General features: G+C 38.9%; 1 protein-coding gene across 1 annotated transcript; it reads left to right on the top strand.

Annotated features, from left to right (window-relative positions):
* Positions 1–5557: 5557 nt before the first annotated feature.
* LOC105437964 (Y+L amino acid transporter 1) lies at positions 5558–21076 on the top strand. The gene is made up of 6 exons (XM_030975617.1): positions 5558–6258; positions 9388–9513; positions 11769–11871; positions 13739–13783; positions 16623–16746; positions 20729–21076. Exons 1-6 carry the CDS (start codon positions 5754–5756, stop codon positions 21074–21076), a joined length of 1251 nt encoding a protein of 416 aa, XP_030831477.1. The 5' UTR covers positions 5558–5753.

Genomic DNA, 21076 nt, shown 5'->3' with positions numbered 1-21076 from the left:
AATGATACAATTTGAGTCAAGTTTTACCATCAAACTTTGGGGCTCCCAACGCTTGAGAGGCTCTACACCAGGCGCGGATCCAGGATTTCTTAGGGGGGGGGGGGGAGGGGGCCCAAATTTGAAATTATGCGACCCAAATATCGGTACGTAATGGTGACCTCCATTGACGTAATTTCCTAATTTCTTTGTTTTGCCATTGTTGGTGAGAGAGGCTGTAAGGCGTATTCATCTGCGCGCAATGTATTGTTGAATTTCTTCAAAAAATGTAATTTCTGTTTTTTACTCGGTAGCAAAACTTCGGGGGAATTAGGCAACTCCCAGCCCCCCCCCCCCACATCGAAGTAAATAATTTGAAAACACTAAAATGAACTTCACAAATAACAAAGAAATTGAAAGTTTATGAAATTTTCTGTAAAGAGCGATTTGGAGAGAAGCTCGCAACATTTGTCAATGTCTTACAAATTCCTCGGGGGTGATTGTCATTGGGGGTAGTTGTCTTTGGGGATAGTTGTCCTCGGAGAAGGGGGTAGTTGTACTTGGGGGAAATTGTCCTCGGGGGGTAATTGTCCTCGGGGTATGTCCTCGGGGTAGTTTTCCTCGGGGGGTAATTGTCCTCGGGGGTAATTGTCTTCGGGGGGTAATTGTCCTCAGGGGTAGTTGTCCTCGGGGGGTAGTTGTCCTCGGGGGTAATTGTCCTCGGGGGTAATTGTCCTCGGGGGTAATTTTCCAGGGGGTAATTGTCCTTGGGGGGTAATTGTCCTCGGGGGGTAATTGATTTTTCTCTGCGACATAAAAATTGGGTAACCCGACATAATGCTCCAGGGACGATTACTCCGGTGACAAATGCTCTCCAAAAGAGCGATAATTGCTCCGCTACATTTGCTCCGCGACATTTCCCCCGACGTCAAATGCTCCGCCGACAGTTACTCCGCCGACAGTTGCTCTATCGACAGTTGTTCCGACGACACTTGCTCCGGCGATATTATTTGCTCCATCGACAGTTGCTTAGACGACAATTTCTCGGCCGACAATTTCTCCGCATGAAGCGAGAAATGGTCCGGTGACAATGCTCCTCGAATGACAGTTACTCCGCCAATATTTGCTCCTACGACATTTGCTTTACCAATATTTGCTTCGACATTCAGAAAACGAAACAAACTGAAAAGAAACAAAAAAAATATCCCATGACAAATATATTGTCTGCGAAGCATTCGTCTTCCACGGGGCAATTTTTTTTTTGAGGACCAACTGTCGTCGGAGCAATTGTCGGAGGAGCATTGTCGGAGGAGCAACTGTCGGAGGAGCAAGTGTCGTTCGCGTAGCATTCGTCACCGGAGCATTTTATCGCTTTATGTAGAGCAATTGTCGGCAGGGCAAGTGTCGTAGGAGCAAATATCGTCGGAGCAATTGCAACTGTCGACGGAGCGACTGTCGGCGGAGCATTTGACGTTGGAGCAAATGTCACGGAGCAATTGTCGCGTTTTGAGGAGTAAATATTGGCGGAGCAATCGTTAGCGGAGCAAGCGTCATACACCTGTAGATTCACAAATTGACCACTAATCTCGATTTTAAAGGTATAACATAACTATTGAATTAACATTTTTTTTTAAATAACTGAATCTACAGGCGATCCTACAGATGTCTATACTCTCGTTCGAAACTATGTACATGTGTATGGTGGGTGGAAAGTGTTTTGTTTGTTTTTTGTGTGCCTCGGTGTGTGTTTTATGCCTTTGTTAAAAAGGAAGCAGGGATACAAGGTAAGAGAGGGCGAGAATGGAAAGGAGGGTGGATAAGAGAAAATTGTAAGAGAGGGAGAGAAAAAGATAGAGAAAGGGGGCAGAGAGAAATGGGGAGACAGACAAAATAGAGAGGGAGAGGGAGAGGGAGAGGGAGAGGGAGAGAGAGAGAGAGAGAGAGAAAGAGGGGGTTGAGGGGTATAGGGAAAGAGAGCGAGAGATAGGTAGACGGAAGGGGGAGGGCGGTAGGGAAATGGGGGTGGGGGACCTAAAGATTCACAGTGAGCATTCTCTCGATACCAATTCCTTTGAATATGTGCATTGTAAACGACTTACAAACAGATCTCTCCCGAAACAAACAAACAACAAATAAAGCCTAAAACCAACAATGACCTTTATATGAAAATGATGAACTTTTAAGAAAGCTGAGGAGAAGTAAAATGTTCATGATGTTACAATTTTTCAATCGGTTGTAAATTAGGTTCCCCTCCCACCCCTCCAGTGCCCACCTACCATGGCTACGGAAATTGAACGTTCAACCAGCCTTAAACATACTAAAGGGAAGTCATGGAGCCTTCATTTTCATTTTAAATCGTATTCAGTGACATGGACTCGGTATTAACCAAGCGTCTCATCGACTAAAGGGGTAGGACATTATCCTTTGGTCAGAAAAAAAAAATTAATGACGTCACACTTCACCACTCTATATTCTGTGCCAACAATACATCTGTTCAGTGCCCAAGCCACACCAACAAGACAGACATCGGATCGACTACAGACTGAACAAGACGTTTAAAGGGGAATTCCTTCCTGATGCTAATACGGTTTAAATAGAAGCTGAAAATGAGAGGAACGGGTCACTGTAAAATTGAGAAAATCCAATCAAAAATACGAAAGTCATGCATTTTTAAAGTTGCGCTTGAATTTCGAGGTTCAAACATTCAAACACAGTAGGCCTGATAAGCCTGTTTAGGTGTTCGATTTTATTCAGGGGAATTAAATTTATTGTTTATGGGATTTCTTATTGCCTTGTTTACAAATTCATCGGATAAAAAAAAAAATCACCGTATTTTCATGATGTTTACAATGACTGTTTGACAGAAGTTGAGGAAAATAAAACGAAGAAAATAAATTAGAATACTAGGCCTACCAAGTGGAGTAAGATAAATAATGATTAACTGGAAATGCATTCATAATCTGCTTTCAAGTAAATATAATTTGATTTTATTTAAAAATGTGATGAATGGTTCGTCGTCAATAATTATGAATGATGTTATCCGTGATTTCGTATCTAAATAAAGATTTTTATAAAAATAGAATAAAAAGACAATATAATCACTAAGTTCTTGTGTTTGTTTCCATCAGTGTTCTTTTTAAAGTACGTTCTGCAGGGTCTGTTTTTAAACCATTGCATGACATTATTGCATGTTTTCTTAAAGGTAATACAAAGTTTTGGTACGGGGTCATGAATTTGGTTCAAATGAACATATTGGAAGCATATGCGATCCTACAATATTCAGTGATAGTTGCATCCCCCTGGCTGCATCCTCCCTGGCTTGAAGTAGGGGGGATGGCCTGTACAAACATCCCCCCTGATATTACAACAAAAAGAGAGAAAAAAAAAGGAAAAAGAAGAAGAAAAAATGTGATTGTTTCAATTTTAGCATAATGCATGAGAAATGAGTTATTTTTGTATGTATGTATAACTGTATAGCCTACACGTATACGTCACTATCATTAAGAATAGTTTCGCGACGTGCGCGAACAAGCACTTCATAAACTTCAGAATAATAAGAATCCCACTATATACACAAAATGCATTGGGCCGCGCTCCGGCCGGCCGGTCACGCAGTCTTCTGCATATTGCACCGCATGCATGCTCCGCTCTCTCGCGCTAGCAATGCAGGAAAATTTTTCCCGCCCGCGCGATCTAGGGGAGATAGGGGGCCAATAGGTTACCGTGAAGACTGCACTGATCTTGATTGCGCCTAGTCCACTGCCTGGACTGTTCTCTACATGATCCGTGCTCGCTCACATAGTACACCATAATATACACGTACGGGCACACAGCCTAACGACCATAAGCTGGTCTAGATTGCGCCGTGTGTGGTCGAACGGTCAGTATAAAGCGCCGTTGCAGGTTAGACCGTTCCAGGAACGGTCTAAAGTTCGCCTTCTCGTCTTCTTTCTATAATAATTAAATCAAACGTCTAAGCTTTTCACGCGGGAAGGGGAAACTGAATTCAGACGAGAATTTAGAGTCGAGAACAGTACACCTAATCGTCTGCTTTCTCTAATAATTTAAGGAAACGTCAAGGCTTCCGCGCTTCGCGCGAGAGGGGGAAACTGGATTCAGATAAATAAGGCTTATTAAGAGTCGAAAACGGTACGACGAATCGTCTGCTTTCTCTAATAATTTAATGAAACGTAAAAACTTCCGCGCTTCGCGCGGGAAGGGGAAACTTAATTCAGACGAGAATTAAGAGTCGAGAAGAGTACACCCAATCGTCTGCTTTCTCTAATAATTTAATGAAACGTCAAAATTTCCGCGCTTTGCGCGGGAAGGGTAAACCGAATTCAGACAAAAATTAAGAGTCGAGCACGGTTTAACGAATCGTCTACTTCCTCTAATAATTTAATGAAATGTCAAAGCTTTCGCGCTTTGCGCGGGAGAGAGAGGGAGAAACTGAATTCATACAAGGATTAAGAGTCGAGCACGGTTCAACGAATTGTCTACTTTCTCTAATAATTTAATGAAACGCCAAAACTTTCGCGCTTTGCGCGGGAAGGGCGGGGGAATTCATACAGACAAGGGTTAACAGTCGAGAACGGTACAATAAATCGTCTTCTTTTCCTAATAATTTAAGGAAACGTCTAAGCTTCCGCACTTCGCGCGTTAGGCCTATGACCCACACCCCCCTAATGAGCGCGCTTTGCGCACTCTTTGAGTGATTCGCCTGCTCACTACCGCCCCTCCCTAAAATGAGATCCTAGCTCCGCGCCTGCATTAAAATATTTAGCTATGATGCTGACTAAGTTGACGAAATAATTCGTATACTTATGTCATCGAGGAAAATGACCATTTGCGCATACGCAAGTACTACAGACAGTCCGTAGGAAAAACAATTTAGCCTTCGGCCCCGGATATATAGGGTTAAATTTGTAAATATTGGGACATTTAATTTTGTCGGTAATTGGGGGCTAGTTTTGTCGGTAATCGTTGGCCTCTACACCCCCACTAAAAACGGTCTAGCGACGCCCCTTACCATTATACATCATTTTCTAAGTGATGGGACTCAAAATAAAGAGTTCACATCTTCCTGACGAAATACTCAATCTTTATGTTACTACTTGAAAGTGTGTCGTCTTATTTCGGAGTTCATTATAATAAAACACTACAGTTTGCAGCTGTCAGTATTTCGAAATTTATGTCCAATTCTTTTACTTTATGGTTGTCAAATTTGGCATGTGCGTGCACGTATGTATGCATGAATAAATTTATGTACGTGTGTTTGGGTATGTGGGTGTTTGTTGTGTGGGTGCGTGCGTGTGTGTGTGTGTGTTGTGTGTTTGTGCGTGAGCGATCGCGCGCGCTTGCGTAAATTAGTGTGGGCGTGTGCTCGTGCTAGTATGTGATGGCTATCGCCGATCATCCCCCCACTCCTCGGTACGGATTTACGCCCCTGCTTCTCTCACCCCTATTTCGAAACAGTGGACAAGATATTAGGGACTTTTAGATTCGCACGAAGACAATGGGGAGTGCTACGATCGACGTCCTTTTAATGCACTGCCTTGAATGGACGTCACACGTATCAGTCCACGCAAATCTAAAAGTCCCTATTATAACCTATAGGACGGGTCACTGAGCTAGAACTCTCAATCTGTCAGTCGCACGGCACGCTATACTGATCCATGTAGCCTAGTGGGCGTTTTTAAATTTTAGATAATCGACCAAGCACCTAGCTAGCATAATCGCGGGTCAGCGTGACTACCCAGAACCTTGATATTTCAACAATGGCAGCCAAGCAAACCGGAGTTCCGTCGTCAAAGGCGGGTGAAGCACTGTCGACCGACAAACTAGTCAATGATGACGGCTCCAACTCGGATAAGGTTTATCTCCGCCGTCAGGTGACCCTCATCGACTGCATCGCCCTGACCGTTGGCGTCATCATCGGGTCTGGAATCTTCATCTCGCCATCGGGAATCCTCCGATACACCGGATCACTAGGATGGTCACTTGTCATTTGGGTCTTTTGCGGGTTGCTCTCCATGATGGGCGCCCTGAGCTTTGCCGAGCTTGGTACCACCTTCCCCGTATCCGGTGGGGCTTACTCGTACATCCTCGAGACCTACGGCCCCCTCCCAGCCTTCTTGAAGCTCTATAATGAAATCGTGTCTTCATCAACCGGCGGCGTCGCCGTGCTAGCCATCGCCTTTGCCAGCTATGTCCTGTTACCAATATTCCCAGACTGCCAGGAGTCGTACATGGTTACCCGTCTCATTGCGGCAGCCATACTCTGTAAGTTCTAACAAATATCTACCCCTTTGTTCTGCTTAACTATTATTTTATTCTAGGCCACAGCACATATTTTTTGAGATCAATTTCATTTCAGTTTCCACCATTAGACATAAAGTACACGAAATGATTTTACGAGATGAACGAGTTAGTTCAAATGATTTGTTTAGTATAAGTGGTACATCCAGCAAAAGGTGAAACAGATTTTAAGGGAAATACGACCTAGAAAGCAATCTACACTAGAGGCAAGCAGAAAAAAAATCAGAAAAAGTTGACTAGTTAAAGTTAGAATCTTGGAATCGGACAAAAAGATGAGAAAGTTGTGAATTGTAAATTTTTTGGTTATTACCATATGTATGAGCTCTTCAAAATGGCTAAATCGGAAATGTCACTATTATGTACTGGCGGACAACTTTCCCGTTTTTTGTCCGCTTATAATGACTAAAATTCAATCTTTCAAAAATGTATGACTTAGGAAGTTTTTTCCTCCTAAGAGGACCTAATATAAAATCCATTTTTAATTTTGATTAGTGTCCCAAGGAAGAAGGCATTAAGGAAAAAAAAACGGAATTTAATGATATTTTTGTTATTCGCGATTATCTCACAATCCACTGGCCAAACTGCCAATTTGAGATTCACATAGACTTTAATAGTGATATCATATTTTAAACATTCATTGCTTTCGTGTAATTGGTTCGATTTTTTAAATACTTTTTCCATTCTGTCCACGTTATCTTGCTGCTTTCATACAAAAGCAGTTATTACCAGGATTAGACTGCACCTTTCTTTTTCGGAGAGGGATTATATATTCTGTCAATGTTTACCCATTTCACATGAATGACAATCTTTGGCTTTTATCTTGAAATAGTATGGTACCCCTAGACAATACTTTAATCGAAATGCTTATTCTGCTCGGCGGGAGTTGTTATTATGAAACTCTCAGTTTTTTTTTTGCTTGGCAGGGGGGGGGGGGTATTATGAAAATCTACTGTTTTATTTCCAGCCGATGTTGAGTTGTACGCTGATTTTGGAGAAGAGTGGTGCAATTTTGCCATCATTTAATATTGGATGACTGACTTTCATCCCGTGATGACATTCTCTCGATTTCTTCCCGTTCTGCACATTATTTCCTCCTCATTATTCGGAGCAACCTTTACATTCTTTCTTTACCAAGCCGCATAGCGGCGAGGCGATTTTTGTTTGTTTACTATTTTGAACCCCCGTAAGTGATGTTTACCAGGCATCTACTAGCATTTCCTAATACTGTGTGGGTCTGGATGGCGTTTTTCTATGAACATCACATTTTCACTTGGCAGCCCAAGGGGGGGGGGGGGGGGAGGTAAACCCCTTACCCCCTCCGCGTAGATCTGCCCATGTTACCATATCCTACCACGACATCTGTCTTCCTCTTCTTCTCAATAATAGGGACTTTTAGATTTGCGTGGACGTGTTACGTCCTTTTAAGCACTGGCAGTGCCTGAAAATGAGGTCACACGTTGCAGTCCACGTTCTCATCGTGCAAATCTAAAAGTCCCTAATATTGATTTACTGGTCGAGGTTCATTATTTGCTGGTCATTTGAGTTCCCCAGATTTCAGCGGATTCACGCTTTTCACAACGAAAAACTTCTCCATGACCATGTTTCAGCCCTTGCGCGATCGCCTCCAGCTCCAGAGGATATGGGGCGTGTACACGTACTGTTACTAACAGGGCGCAGTAGGCCTATGGCCACTGCTGACGGCGGCACTAGCTGCACTGCGAGCTTCCATTGTTTGAATCGGTAATAATACTCATAGAACGAGAAATCTTGCACGCTAATCTAAGTTCCATTTCATTGGTTTAAGGTTTGAAAATTGAAACTCAATATTGTGTTAAAGTTATAACAGAAAAGATAATCTTTATTATATAATTCTACGGGGGCGATTTTTACTTTTGCAATCGCCCCCGTGAGCAACCTGACGAGGGCGATTGTGTAGCTCACGGGGGCGAATCGCCCATCGCCCCCCCTTTTTTTTAGCGCTGGACTCATAATGATATCAAACAGAGAAAAGCAATTTATAATTTCTTGATGACTTCTTTACAATATACAAACGTACTTTGAACGCAGAAAACATAAAACTTTTTATTAGATGCAACTTGTCTTTTATAAACAGTTACTAATATATTTCTGTGTATAAGTTGTTAAGTCGTTAACATTTTGTAACACACTTGCATAATACAATGATATCGCTCACAAATTACTTTTCACATCTTCCCAGAACTCAACTTTGTCTTTAAGATCGAAATATGGGCTTCACAAAACCCGTGGGTTTTACACTCGTGTATTGGTCCACTTAATGACTACGAGCCAAACGATATCTCTTTTGTGCCTATACAAATTACGTGCCTTAAGCACAATCAGTATTTTCAATAAAACATTGCTCCACCATGAAAAATCTACACGTACCTGTATATATATTTTCATTGTAAATTTACACCAATGTTGAGAGCATGAATCAAGCATTCTAAATAAATTATCTATTAATCATTATATGCCACCATAGATGTTTTTTTTGTTTTGTTCAGGAAATTACAGATTTTGTAGAGAATCTTTTTTCCACATTTATTTTGAATACTAGTATTTAAAATGAGGGACAGAAATTTAAAGGGGAGGTCCACCCTGACATGAATTTTGTTTTTTTAAAGAAAAGTAGAAAAGTGACAGAAACAGGTCAGTGAAATTTTGAGCAATATCCGATTAAAAATAGGAAAGTTGAAATATAAAATTGTTCAAGTTTTCATCGGTGAAACACAAATAGGCAAGAATGTGACGTATCTTGCGAGCTCCTATCCAATTTACTCGTGAATGAGAATTTACTAGTGAACAAGGTGACATGTTTAAATATTGGGCAAATGGGAGGGGAGCTCGTAAGACACGTGACAGAGTTGCCAATTTGTACTTGATTGATCGCACCCATATACATTCATAACTTTTTTTTATTTTTAATCGGTTTTCGCTCACACTTACACTGGCCTATTTCTCTCATTTCCCACTTCAGTTCTATTAAAACCGATCAAGGTGGACCTCCCCTTCAAATTGTAAATAATTAAAACGATAAAAGAATAATTTGGTACGTGATCATTTTCTGTCCAGGTTTCAGTACATTCGTCAACTGCTACAGCGTCCCTTTCGTTCGTGGCCTCAACATCTTCTTTCTCGCGTGCAAGATCATCGGTCTCGTCGTCATCATCGGGTTCGGCATCGCTGCCCTGTTCAACGGTGAGCGGTGGTCTTGACTCAATTTGTTTTTCCTCAATATTTGTTGATATTACATAATTGCGATCGCATAGACTTTCGAAAATAGCTTCGTTCGTCGCCTATTGAATCGTCCGAACATGGCAATGGCAGTATTACGTAATCTGAGCTTCATTTCTACAGGCAGTACAAAAAAAAAGACATTGGAATTGTAATCAAGTTGATTTGTTGGGTGGCATGGATATTTTTGTACTCTATGGATGGCAGGGGAATCAATTTGTCACTCTATTTGGAGGAATATTAAAATCCTTACGTTTTTTAATTGAATCCAATATAACAAAATACAGTGTAATCAACTCCATGTTTTGGTTTGAATTACCCCCAAATATTGGAAGATGAGAATAAAACAGTTTTTTTCAACGTTCGAAATTTGTATCCGTGAGAATTGGTTGTTTGTACCAAGTCTATACACATACCATGTAACAGTTGGTGCTTGGAAATAGAAAAAAAAACGACACGGTTGCCAGTTATCAATCATCGGACCTATTATTTCTGAATCGTGTTGAACAACAGCTTATATAAGCGTGTTAAACACAAAACCCATTCAAACCTTTCAGCCCGTGATCATGAAAACTGATATGAAAGAAAGCGAGATAACCAGGTCCGAAGCAAATATATATATTTTTTTTAGAGTATGAAAATAGAAGGAAAAAAAGATTTTGTTGCCAGTTCTCAGTTACCGGGCCCCATTGTTAACAGATTATTTCTGAATTGCATTGAATTACACCATAATAATGTAAACACGGTAGACACAAAACCTATTCAAACCTTCCAGTCCGTGATCATAAAAAACCACCGTGGCGGAAAACGTGATTACCGGATGGATAATGTTTTAATTCAGTATCTCGGTATTTAAATAGACGATAGTGATTGGTAATGCAGATAGTTCAAAGGATTAGGAATGTTAAGTACAACTGAAAAGTACTATTTCTATACTCTATGATGTTTCAGGAAATATGGGCATGAGCAGTTTATTATGATTATGGAAAGGATGAGGGGAGGTGTGTGTGTGTGTGTGTGTATGGGGGGGGGGTCCAGATGTGTTGTGATGCACATGACTATCAATTTTGAAAGAAATTGTTGGATACAGGTATATCAACAAATAATGAAGGTCGGAAAGAATCTTTTCCCACATCATAAATATTCTTAGATTTTCACCAACAAAACGTGAATGTTTTGTAAAAGAAAATAATTTCAATTCAATTCAATTCAATTATGACGGGAAAAAAATCTTAATTTTAAGAAATTGATAAATATGCATCTTGAAGTTACAGGGAAAGTCAACCTTGATATTAGTTTGTGAAAGTTTGAGCAATATACGATTGAAATTAAGAAAGTTTTTGAATTCTTTTTGAAGTTGTCAATACTGAGACACATATTGGCAACACTGCGACGTGTCTTGCGAGCTCCTCTCCAATTTACTCAATACAGAAAATTTTACAAGCTGTCATTTTCTTAGTTATTGATGACGGAATAGATTTGATTCATACAGGGGTTGTATAAAAACATATTTGCATTTATTATATTTTGGGCGCATGTATGACTGAAAATTTCTTAAAGGGAAAACAATTATAATACTTATACTAACAATAGTAATGATAATGACGATGATTGAGATAATAATACTTATTTTAATAATAATAATAACAATAATAGTAATAATTGTTTTGTCAACAACAACAATGATACCATTTCTAATAATAATAATTATACAAATAATGAAACATATAAAAAAGAACAAGAAGAAAAAGAACAAGAAGAAGAAGAAGAAGAAGAACGTGTCTTCCAATAATTCATTCATAATTATTTTCCATTGCCAGCTGCCTTTAACATTTTGTTTATATCTTTTTGTTGTGATGTTTCTTTCATATTGAGTTATTAAAAACTTAATAAAAACAAAAAATGAATGACTAATAATGATAATAATAGTATTATGTCTAAAAAAAATATTATAGTAATGATGATAACGATGACATTAATAATCATAATAATGATGATGATAATGATGATGATGATAATAATGATAATAATAATGATATTGATAATGATAATAATGATAATATCAATGATAATATTTACATTAATGGTAGGAGTAATGATGATAATGATACAAATTAACGACAATAGAGCAACATAAGTGATGTAATTGATAAGATATCTTGCTGAATTTACCCCCCCCCCCCCCCCGATTGTTCTTCTCGGGTTATTTTCGGAAACAGGTATCGGGGATGTCTCCCATTTTGAAGGTGCTTTTGAAGGACCGACCAGATTCGAGACATTTCCACTGGCTGTCTACTCTGGGCTCTTCGCTTACTCTGGATGGTAAGATATTGAACAAAATAAAAAAGATAAATGACAAGGCGACACAATCAACGATGGTATTCGTTCATTGTATTTCTCTGCAATAGCGTGTGTACTTAACGAACAAAGGCCTTTTTATTGCGGTGTTAGAAAATATTGGTATTTACTTATCTGATCCCCATATCTAGGTTCACTGAGGTTTATGGGCATTCGACCAATGCCATGAGAATCAAGGCCATCGTCATTAAAACAGGTAAACTGACGAGCCGAAAGTCTATTTAAAATCGTTTAGGATATCAAACAAACAAACAAAGAAATGAACAACTAAAAGTAAAACGTACCTGACACATATACTTGGTCGAAGATATATTTAAAAATATATATTTAAAAGGATAACATCTGGAGTTAAGAGCTGTTTCACTTTAAGTCCAAGGAAATTTGAGCATTTTTTTACTCTTGAGATAAAAATCATGTTGCATAACAGATGCGAGTCTGGGGAAGGGGGAAGTCTCCTATCCCAGCCCAGGGAAATTGGGGCATTTTTTTTTTTTTTTTTTTTTTGGGGGGGGGGGGGGGTAATCTGAATTGATAGTCTATTTAGAGTCAATTGCGCTTTTACTCTTATAATTTTACACATATTTAAAGAATATTTTTGTTGTGCTCAAAACAGACTACAATTATACCAAGCTGGTGTTAAGTGTAAAATACTTGGGTGCTGTTTTAATTGTGATCTTCTCATTCGACACACTTTGAATACAAATTCAAATTTGGCAGATCCCACACCCTAAATGTACTTAACATTTTGAAGTTGTCGTAGGAATAGCATGAATCTTTTATCACTTTGTCTAGAATCAATGTGAGAAAAACAGTAAATATCTCCAGTAAGTTGAGGGAATATGATCAAGATTATAATTTAAAAGCGACAATTTTCATCGAGAATCGTATATTTGTACCGGTTTACGAGTTAATAAAAAAAAAATCACACAAAGCGATTCAAATTCATAAATTCACACAAAGTACATGTATTTCGATTTACAATTTGCTTAGAGAGCTGAATTTTCATGAGCATAATAAAAGGCCAAAGGTTGTATGCCTCGGGGTATAAGAACTTTGTAGCGGTGAGATTGTCAATATAGCATTTGCAAAGTTTAAATAGAAAGAGGCTACGCGTATAATATCTAAATTTTACTTTTTGTATCCTCACCAAATATGCCCAAAGAAACTAGATTCTACTTTAGACCCGAGCGAGCCATGGTCAGCCTCTCAACTTAAAAAAATAAAGGTTTATATAAAACAAAATGGAAGATTGAGCCTTACGACAATGGGATTTTTTTGCTTGTTTAATTAAAAACAAAAATAGGTAGTGAACTTTAGAAAGTTTAGTGTTTGTTCAGAGTTAAGAAGAGTGAGGATAATAAGATGGGGGAGAAGGGGAAGGGATGGGAAGTGTGTAGTACATCAGGAAATGTGAGGGTTTGCATGCCTTATGGGCCAACGTGAAAATAGTTGGAATCAATTTTCATATTAAAATTCTAATCATAGATCTTTCAAACATCTAGGCAGTGATATATTATGGAAAGATTATTTAACACCATCGAATACTGAGTAACATGTCTTCTCATAGTTTGTTTGTAATTTTATGGCTCAATATCATATATATTTGTAATACTTAGAAAAAAAAGATATCGTAGCCCTTTCTTGACAGTCATTTCTGTGAAGTGAAAAATTGCAATTGAATGTAATGACTTGAGTAATCATACCAAGTAATCATGGTAAAGTTAACAAGTTACTTTTATTTGGAAAAGCGCCATAATATACAAAACGAAACAAACCAACTACCAACAAAAAGCAATATACGATTCTCCTTTCCCGATTTCATTCTATATAGGCAGAATCTGTTTTCAGTGACAGAGGAGATTGTTCGGCCATCCAGGTAAGCTACTATTTCAATAACGCTATCCAACCATATTAGAATAACAATGTACACTACAAGTATAGTTTACTCCTGTGGTTTCTTTTGATTTGTTGTAGATGCTGTTTTTGCAGGGCTGTTGCAGGAGTGGGTCTAAAGGGGCACTGGGCGAGGGGCTTAACCCACATTTCTCTAAGCCCCAAATATTTCATTGACTATAAACATGATAAATGAATTTAGGTAAGACACATGTAGAGGAGGCGCGATAGCTCAGTCGGTAGAGCAGTGGTCTCGGAATCCCGTGACCAGGTTCGAAACCAAGTCGATGCGCTAGTGCCCTTTGGTAAGGCATTAATCCTCATTACCAGGTGACTGGTCCATCGAAGAGGACCTAAAGCCGTCGGTCTTCTATATATCCAAGTATCCAGGCCTGCAAGTATCAATGATTTCATGAACTTGAAATCGTTCTTTCTATCGAACATGAAGTTTCTTCGTTTAAACTAAAGCATCGGTTATGATTTTCAATTACTCCCTTCTACTTATTTTTCTTATTTGTCATATCGTTCTTAAGTAACCAAATTTCGACAACATACGTGCAGTTAACATCTAATTCTTCCATACCCCTTGCATTAATCTGATGCTTTTTGTGTTTGAATGAAGGTTGAATGGTTGAATTACGGCCTTTGTTGCAAACTTTTAGATGTGAGCTTTAATATGTCACACTCTCAAGAAATATAAATCGGAACAAATCATGTTTTCCACCTACTTACACAACTTGGTAAGGGATTGAATAATTTAGTTCTTAACTTTAAAAATAGCTCGGTTACTTCCTTTCTGTTTATGATAGACCACTTTAGAGATAACACATAAACAAATGACAACAAATATCCACTATCTGTTAAACATGTCCCACTTAGTGCCTTTCAGAAAAATCACTGCCAAAGTAATGTATATAGGTGCTTCCTGGCTACCTTTTGTTTGCCCTCTTGACAATCGTACTTTTACCTGTGTATCACAGAATGCACCTTCGATGCATAAATGAATGATACATAACTTCGTGAATCCATCAATACATCCATTATTACATTTTCTTTTTACAGTTTGGAATGACCATTATTCCCCCGTGCGCAAATCGCTTTGACCCCTCTTTCAACTCCATTGTGTTGTCCTTATACTTCACGTGTCGTGATTTTATTAAACCTGTACCTTATGTTATGAGTGTTTGATACACACTGTATAACAATGGAGCTATAGCTCCATGGTATAACCAAGGAGTTTGAAGAGATGGAGTCATATTTAGCTCATTCCCTTTGTACCATCTTCGAAGCCGCCAGGAGAAAACATATGTCAGGCATAGCTTAACTGGACCTTCCTTAGGAGCACTATTTTTTGTTTGGCCCTCGAAAATTTGAAAAATCGCAAAACCCCTTGTCTTGAGCGCCATGGGGGAGGGTGTCCATCTCCAAAAAAGGGTACAATTAACGTGTTTTTATACCTGTTTTTTCCTCCCTGAATCCGCTACTGCGGTTTCGAACCTCGGACATCAACGGTAACAGCACACCAGTAGATTATATTGTGCAACCTTAGGAAACGGCAGCTGCTTGGCATAATTTGTTACCAGTTGGGACTCCAGCTCTTAAAACTCCTTGGTATATCTGTGCAATCGCACAAAGTATCGTAGGTCACTCAGTTGTGTAAATTTGTTTTCATCCAATCCGAATGATAAAGTATATTTGTTATGTATATATATATATATATATAAATATATAATGGCCATGATTTTAGGGCCCCCGGATTATGAAGGCACCACCCTCCGTATGTATATACCTCCACTTCATCGGCAGATCCTGCCGCAAAAGTTGTCTCCTACGCAGAGCTTAGAAACCTCCTTCAATAAACCAATTTGAGCATATTCAAATTGATGGATGTTTCTTTCCTGGGGACCTAGTTATGAGTTATTCCATTAACCTTTTAGAAATGAATAATACTTGGAATCCAGTGAGCATACATTGGATGTTGCTATGTCGAGCAAGCATGGGACAAGCATAACATTTGAATATGTTCGTAAACAGGTCTATAGATGGAAAAAGCCTATGTCACACGAATGATTAATGCCGTCTACGACTAGTAGAAGGAGCGATATTTGTTTTAACCTTGTTGGGCGAGCGACATGCATAGATTACTTTTACGCATCTCAATAAGAAAGGGCTATAAAATGCTCATACAGGAAAAATAGATCATACAATTATTATTTGTTGTTGTTTATTCGTTGTGGATTTGTTTGGGGTGATACATTTTTTCATTAAATACATGAGACATTGTAGTACATTCCATGTTGATTATTTTTTTGTATGTATTCATTTTTTGCTTGTTTTGATTTTCGATTTTAATTCATAACTTTTCGATAATCCATCTTTTCAAAATTTGTTTATGTGAAGAAATTTCCTCGTTTAGTGCATGAAATGTTTTACTATTCAACTATGACATTTCTATGTATTTTAATTATGTTGTCACACAGTAGCGTACGCAGGATTTATTTCAAGGGGGGGGGGGGTTAAATTTTTTAAATCGGGCCGAATCGGGGGGGGGGGGGTTGCTCCAAAATACACACAAACAAAAAGAGTGAAGGGGGGGGGGGTTTAACCCCCAAACCACCCCCTGCGTACGCGCCTGTTGTCACATAATTGTATATATCAAATAACAGTTATTTTGTTTTTATTTTTATTTTGAAAGTTGAAAGATCAGTTCAAGTTCAAGATCCCCTGCAGCCGGCATTAACAAAAAAATACTCCTCGGTCTATTTTACTAAATGCATGACATAACTGATGAAGCGAAATCAATGTATTTTGTTTATGTATAGAACGATCCCAGTCTCGATCATCACTTCGCTTGTGATCGTGATGGTTGTCTATCTCTCGGTCAATATCGCATACTTCATCGTCTTGAGCCCATCGGAGATTTTACTTTCCGATGCAATCGCTCTCGTAAGTATTTCTTCATACCATTTTCGTAATGTAATCAAATTAAAGCCTAGTGACAAATCATTTTATTACCTCTTACAAATCATTTCATTACCTCTTACAAATAATCATATTTCAATAGTCAGGATGCGATTAATTAACATTAATTGTTGCAAGGTAGGACAAACATAATGGATTGTCCTATTATACCTAATTACACGTAATGTATTCAATTCACATTCTGAATGTTGAAATGCCTATATTCGTAACAGGTGAATGACATCATCTGTAATGAGGCACTTAACACAGATTTCTGCATTAACTTCGAGTATATTTCGAAAATGGCATTTTGTGTAAATACAATGATGTTGCTTCCGAGAACCAGAAGTTAGTTAGTTTTTTCTACTTTGATAGGAGTAAACGCCCCCTGGTTCTCAGCTCGACGGCAAAACGTCCAAACTGCGCATGCATGAATCTCGACGATGTATGCGCGCTTGGAATCCTGGGATTGAATAAGTTGATCTTTGATTCTCAACACTATTCACATGCACAGGTGACACAGCGCCCGGCAAACTATTGCGATTATTCTGAAAAATCGCAAGACTTACCTCGAATTGGATCGCGATGCGAACTGTGAAGTTTAGTAAAATTATTCTGTCCACACACGCAAAAAAAAAGATTTTTGGATCGCGATGCAAAACGCTCCTTATGACTGATGATAAAAAAAGATTTATGTAATCAGAAAGAATTAAACTGGTGACCCAAATAGATGTTTAATCCGTTTACACGTATTTTTTAGGCATAGATCTAAATTTAATTCAGATCTTATATCGTTTTCCTCGACTACTGGACGGCAGAATTTACCATCGTTTAGACAGTAAGAATCACCTTGGTGAAATTTGAAAACATTATTTCCTCACGTCTTTAATTAATTCAAATTTGTTTTGTTTTGTCTCCCCCATATACATTGTAACTTATCAATACAGACGATAGGTAATACTATAAGTTCATGGCTTTTTACAATCCCATATATTTACATTAACTTGTTTGTAGTCTAATGTTATTCTGTATTTCGGTTTTGTTTTTGTTGATTTAATTCTAATGTTTAGTATGTCATTAATGTATTGATTATTCACGGCTAACAAAAATAACAAACAACCAAATTTGCGTTTATGTCGTGGCTTTATTAACATTTTGAGATGGACGCTTATTTTGCACATTTTGATTTTCTGGGTGTCATAACAACATAACACAGATATATTGAATCATAAAAATTGCTTACAAATGCAATGCTAGGCCCCCCGCCTATGAAATCGAGTGATGCCTAGGCTAAACTTATATACATTAAGTCATTATATCAGCCCCCCGCCTATAAAATCGAGTGATGCCTAAAGTTATGCTAGGCCCCCCCGCCTATGAAATCGAGTGATGCCTAGGCTAAACTTATATACATTAAGTCATTATATCAGCCCCCCGCCTATAAAATCGAGTGATGCCTAAAGTTATGCTAGGCCCCCCGCCTATGAAATCGAGTGATGCCTAGGCTAAACTTATATACATTAAGTCATTATATCAGCCCCCCGCCTATAAAATCGAGTGATGCCTAAAGTTATAGAATATAGATGTATATATATACCAGCCTCTCCGCCTGTAAGATCGGATGATGCCTAAGATTAAAGCGCGACACCCTGAGTTTGAAAGTGTGTAGGTACAACTAGGTCCCCCCGCATTCAAATCGAATGGGGGCCGGAAAACTAAGAATTGACATGCAAACAAATTCGACTGAATATACATTGGCAACCCCCTCGCATGTAAAAATTGAGTGGGGTCGAAAATTATCGGATGACAATTATTGATCAATAAACTTATCAGTACTATGTGATTAGTGATTTACCCATACAAAACCGGGTAGGGGCGAAACCCAATGGGAAAAATTCCCCTACGGCCCACTTTCTTTGTGCACGACGCAAGTTGATGTGCGACCAGGCCAAATGCCCCCGGCTCTGCATTAACTTCATAAATCACTGACCAATTCATTACATAAACCCTATCCGTACCTTTCATACCTGAAACCCTAAATCCTTTCCGTACTAATACGTATACCTTGGCTACTTCGAACCACCAAGCAATACTTAATTTATGCCACTAATATACTAAAAATACTTTTATTGGTGGAGATAATGGGGAGGTGGTGGGAATGTTTTAGACTCCGTAAATTTTTCTTCTTGTCCATTCAAAATGAAAGCCATAACTAGAATGAAAGCCCCTTCGTGCTATTTTTAATTTGCTGGCGGTATTTTCCGCGCTTGCTTGATAAGCGTACATACGCTTGTACATTTCCTTCCAATGTAATACAAAGTATTACATTTCCTAGCGCGTGAATTTCCCTCAAAAATGTAAACAACCTCTTGACCTACATTTTGTCAGCCTGTCAATAAACCATTTTAAATCGTTGTCTACTCTTTAAATTTTATTATTCACGGCTAACAAAAATAACAAACAACCAAATTTGCGTTTATGTCGTGGCTTTATTAACATTTTGAGATGGACGCTTATTTTGCACATTTTGATTTTCTGGGTGTCATAACAACATAACACAGATATATTGAATCATAAAAATTGCTTACAAATGCAATGCTAGGCCCCCCGCCTATGAAATCGAGTGATGCCTAGGCTAAACTTATATACATTAAGTCATTATATCAGCCCCCCGCCTATAAAATCGAGTGATGCCTAAAGTTATGCTAGGCCCCCCGCCTATGAAATCGAGTGATGCCTAGGCTAAACTTATATACATTAAGTCATTATATCAGCCCCCCGCCTATAAAATCGAGTGATGCCTAAAGTTATAGAATATAGATGTATATATATACCAGCCTCTCCGCCTGTAAGATCGGATGATGCCTAAGATTAAAGCGTGACACCCTGAGTTTGAAAGTGTGTAGGTACAACTAGGTCCCCCCGCATTCAAATCGAATGGGGGCCGGAAAACTAAGAATTGACATGCGAACAAATTCGACTGAATATACATTGGCAACCCCCTCGCATGTAAAAATTGAGTGGGGTCGAAAATTATCGGATGACAATTATTGATCAATAAACTTATCAGTACCATGTGATTAGTGATTTGGAGGCATAATTTGACAAATTACCGCCAAACGAGAATATATTTATATATGATCGGCCGCCAAATCACAACGTTGTCATCAACGATTTCTGTGCACTAAGGGAATATCCTTGCTTAACTATTTACACTGGTGGAATTAACATTTCAATTGGCCAAATTAACCAATGTACATGTACAGGCATGTACTTTTTCGCCCTTAGCTAATTTATAACCCTATAACAGACTACAGAGTATCGTAATAAACTTATCTCTACAACACCGGCACATCATTATGCCTAATTCATTCCCCTCAAAGAAGTGACTAAACCGTTAATGCCCATTTCGAAATGAAGCATTCGCAAAACTGGTCATTTACCAATGTCCACCTAAACCTGCCCCATATAACCATTATTTACTCTCCACAACTTTGTTACTCCCAAAATAAGGCACTCTTATCCCAACAACAAAAACATGATCTTGCGGTGCCGGATTCAAACTTTTTTGCGGGATTTACTTTGCTACCCGAACAGACTTAAACATTGAAATATAAGAACGCTGAAGTATAAGAACACTGAACTATAAGAACATTGAAATATAAGAACAAACAACGTGTTTTGTAACATTATCATTGTTTAACTACTTGGATGAACCGAGATAGGACAGGCCTTCCTTCAGGTCAATGATAAACCTGTCCAAACCCTCATTGGAGAGATGCAATCCGTCCGGCCTATATAAAGCCCTATCCTTATGCCTTATGTCGGGGTGTGGAATGGCCTTTCCCTCATTCCTGCCGGCCAAGGCGCGAGCGTATCGGTTCGTGGCCCTCCTTCTATCGTCTAATTTTTCCTGCTCTCCGGACTACAGCATTTATATTCTACCCGTTCTAGGATGTCAGACCAGATTATTGTCGTCTCAGTGTTCGATGTGATTAATCTGTTCACCGCATTCGCCATCGCCCTCTTCGAACATCCCTCTATGTCATTCGTGCCCACGTGTAACACTAAAACGGTCGGCTTCGTCAGGCCACTGGTAATCGACTCTAGCCATGCGTTTGTTTGGTCCAAGCGAAGGCCCCGCTTTCCAGCCCAATGGATGACCGTCCTCAAATCCATATCGGCGCAGCCAGTCCGCTCCGCCCTGCGATGGGCCCAGAAAACGATAGAGTCGCCTACTATCCATATTTGTTCTGTGGACAAAATAAGAAAAGAGGACTGGGCAGCATTTTGTATTCCAAAGAACATGCGTTAA

This window comes from Strongylocentrotus purpuratus, unplaced genomic scaffold, assembly GCF_000002235.5.
Source record: "Strongylocentrotus purpuratus isolate Spur 01 unplaced genomic scaffold, Spur_5.0 spur5_scaffold_8, whole genome shotgun sequence".
Classification (NCBI taxonomy): Eukaryota; Metazoa; Echinodermata; class Echinoidea; order Camarodonta; family Strongylocentrotidae; genus Strongylocentrotus; species Strongylocentrotus purpuratus.
This window is presented reverse-complemented; position numbering and strand designations above follow the sequence as displayed.

Coding starts and splice junctions, on each gene's coding strand:
- LOC105437964 (XM_030975617.1), top strand. CDS start 5,754: ATGGCAGCCAAGCAAACCGGAGTTCCGTCGTCAAAGGCGGGTGAAGCA. Junction 6,259..9,387: donor CATTGCGGCAGCCATACTCT/GTAAGTTCTAAC, acceptor TTTTCTGTCCAG/GTTTCAGTACATTCGTCAAC. Junction 13,784..16,622: donor GAGATTGTTCGGCCATCCAG/GTAAGCTACTAT, acceptor GTTTATGTATAG/AACGATCCCAGTCTCGATCA.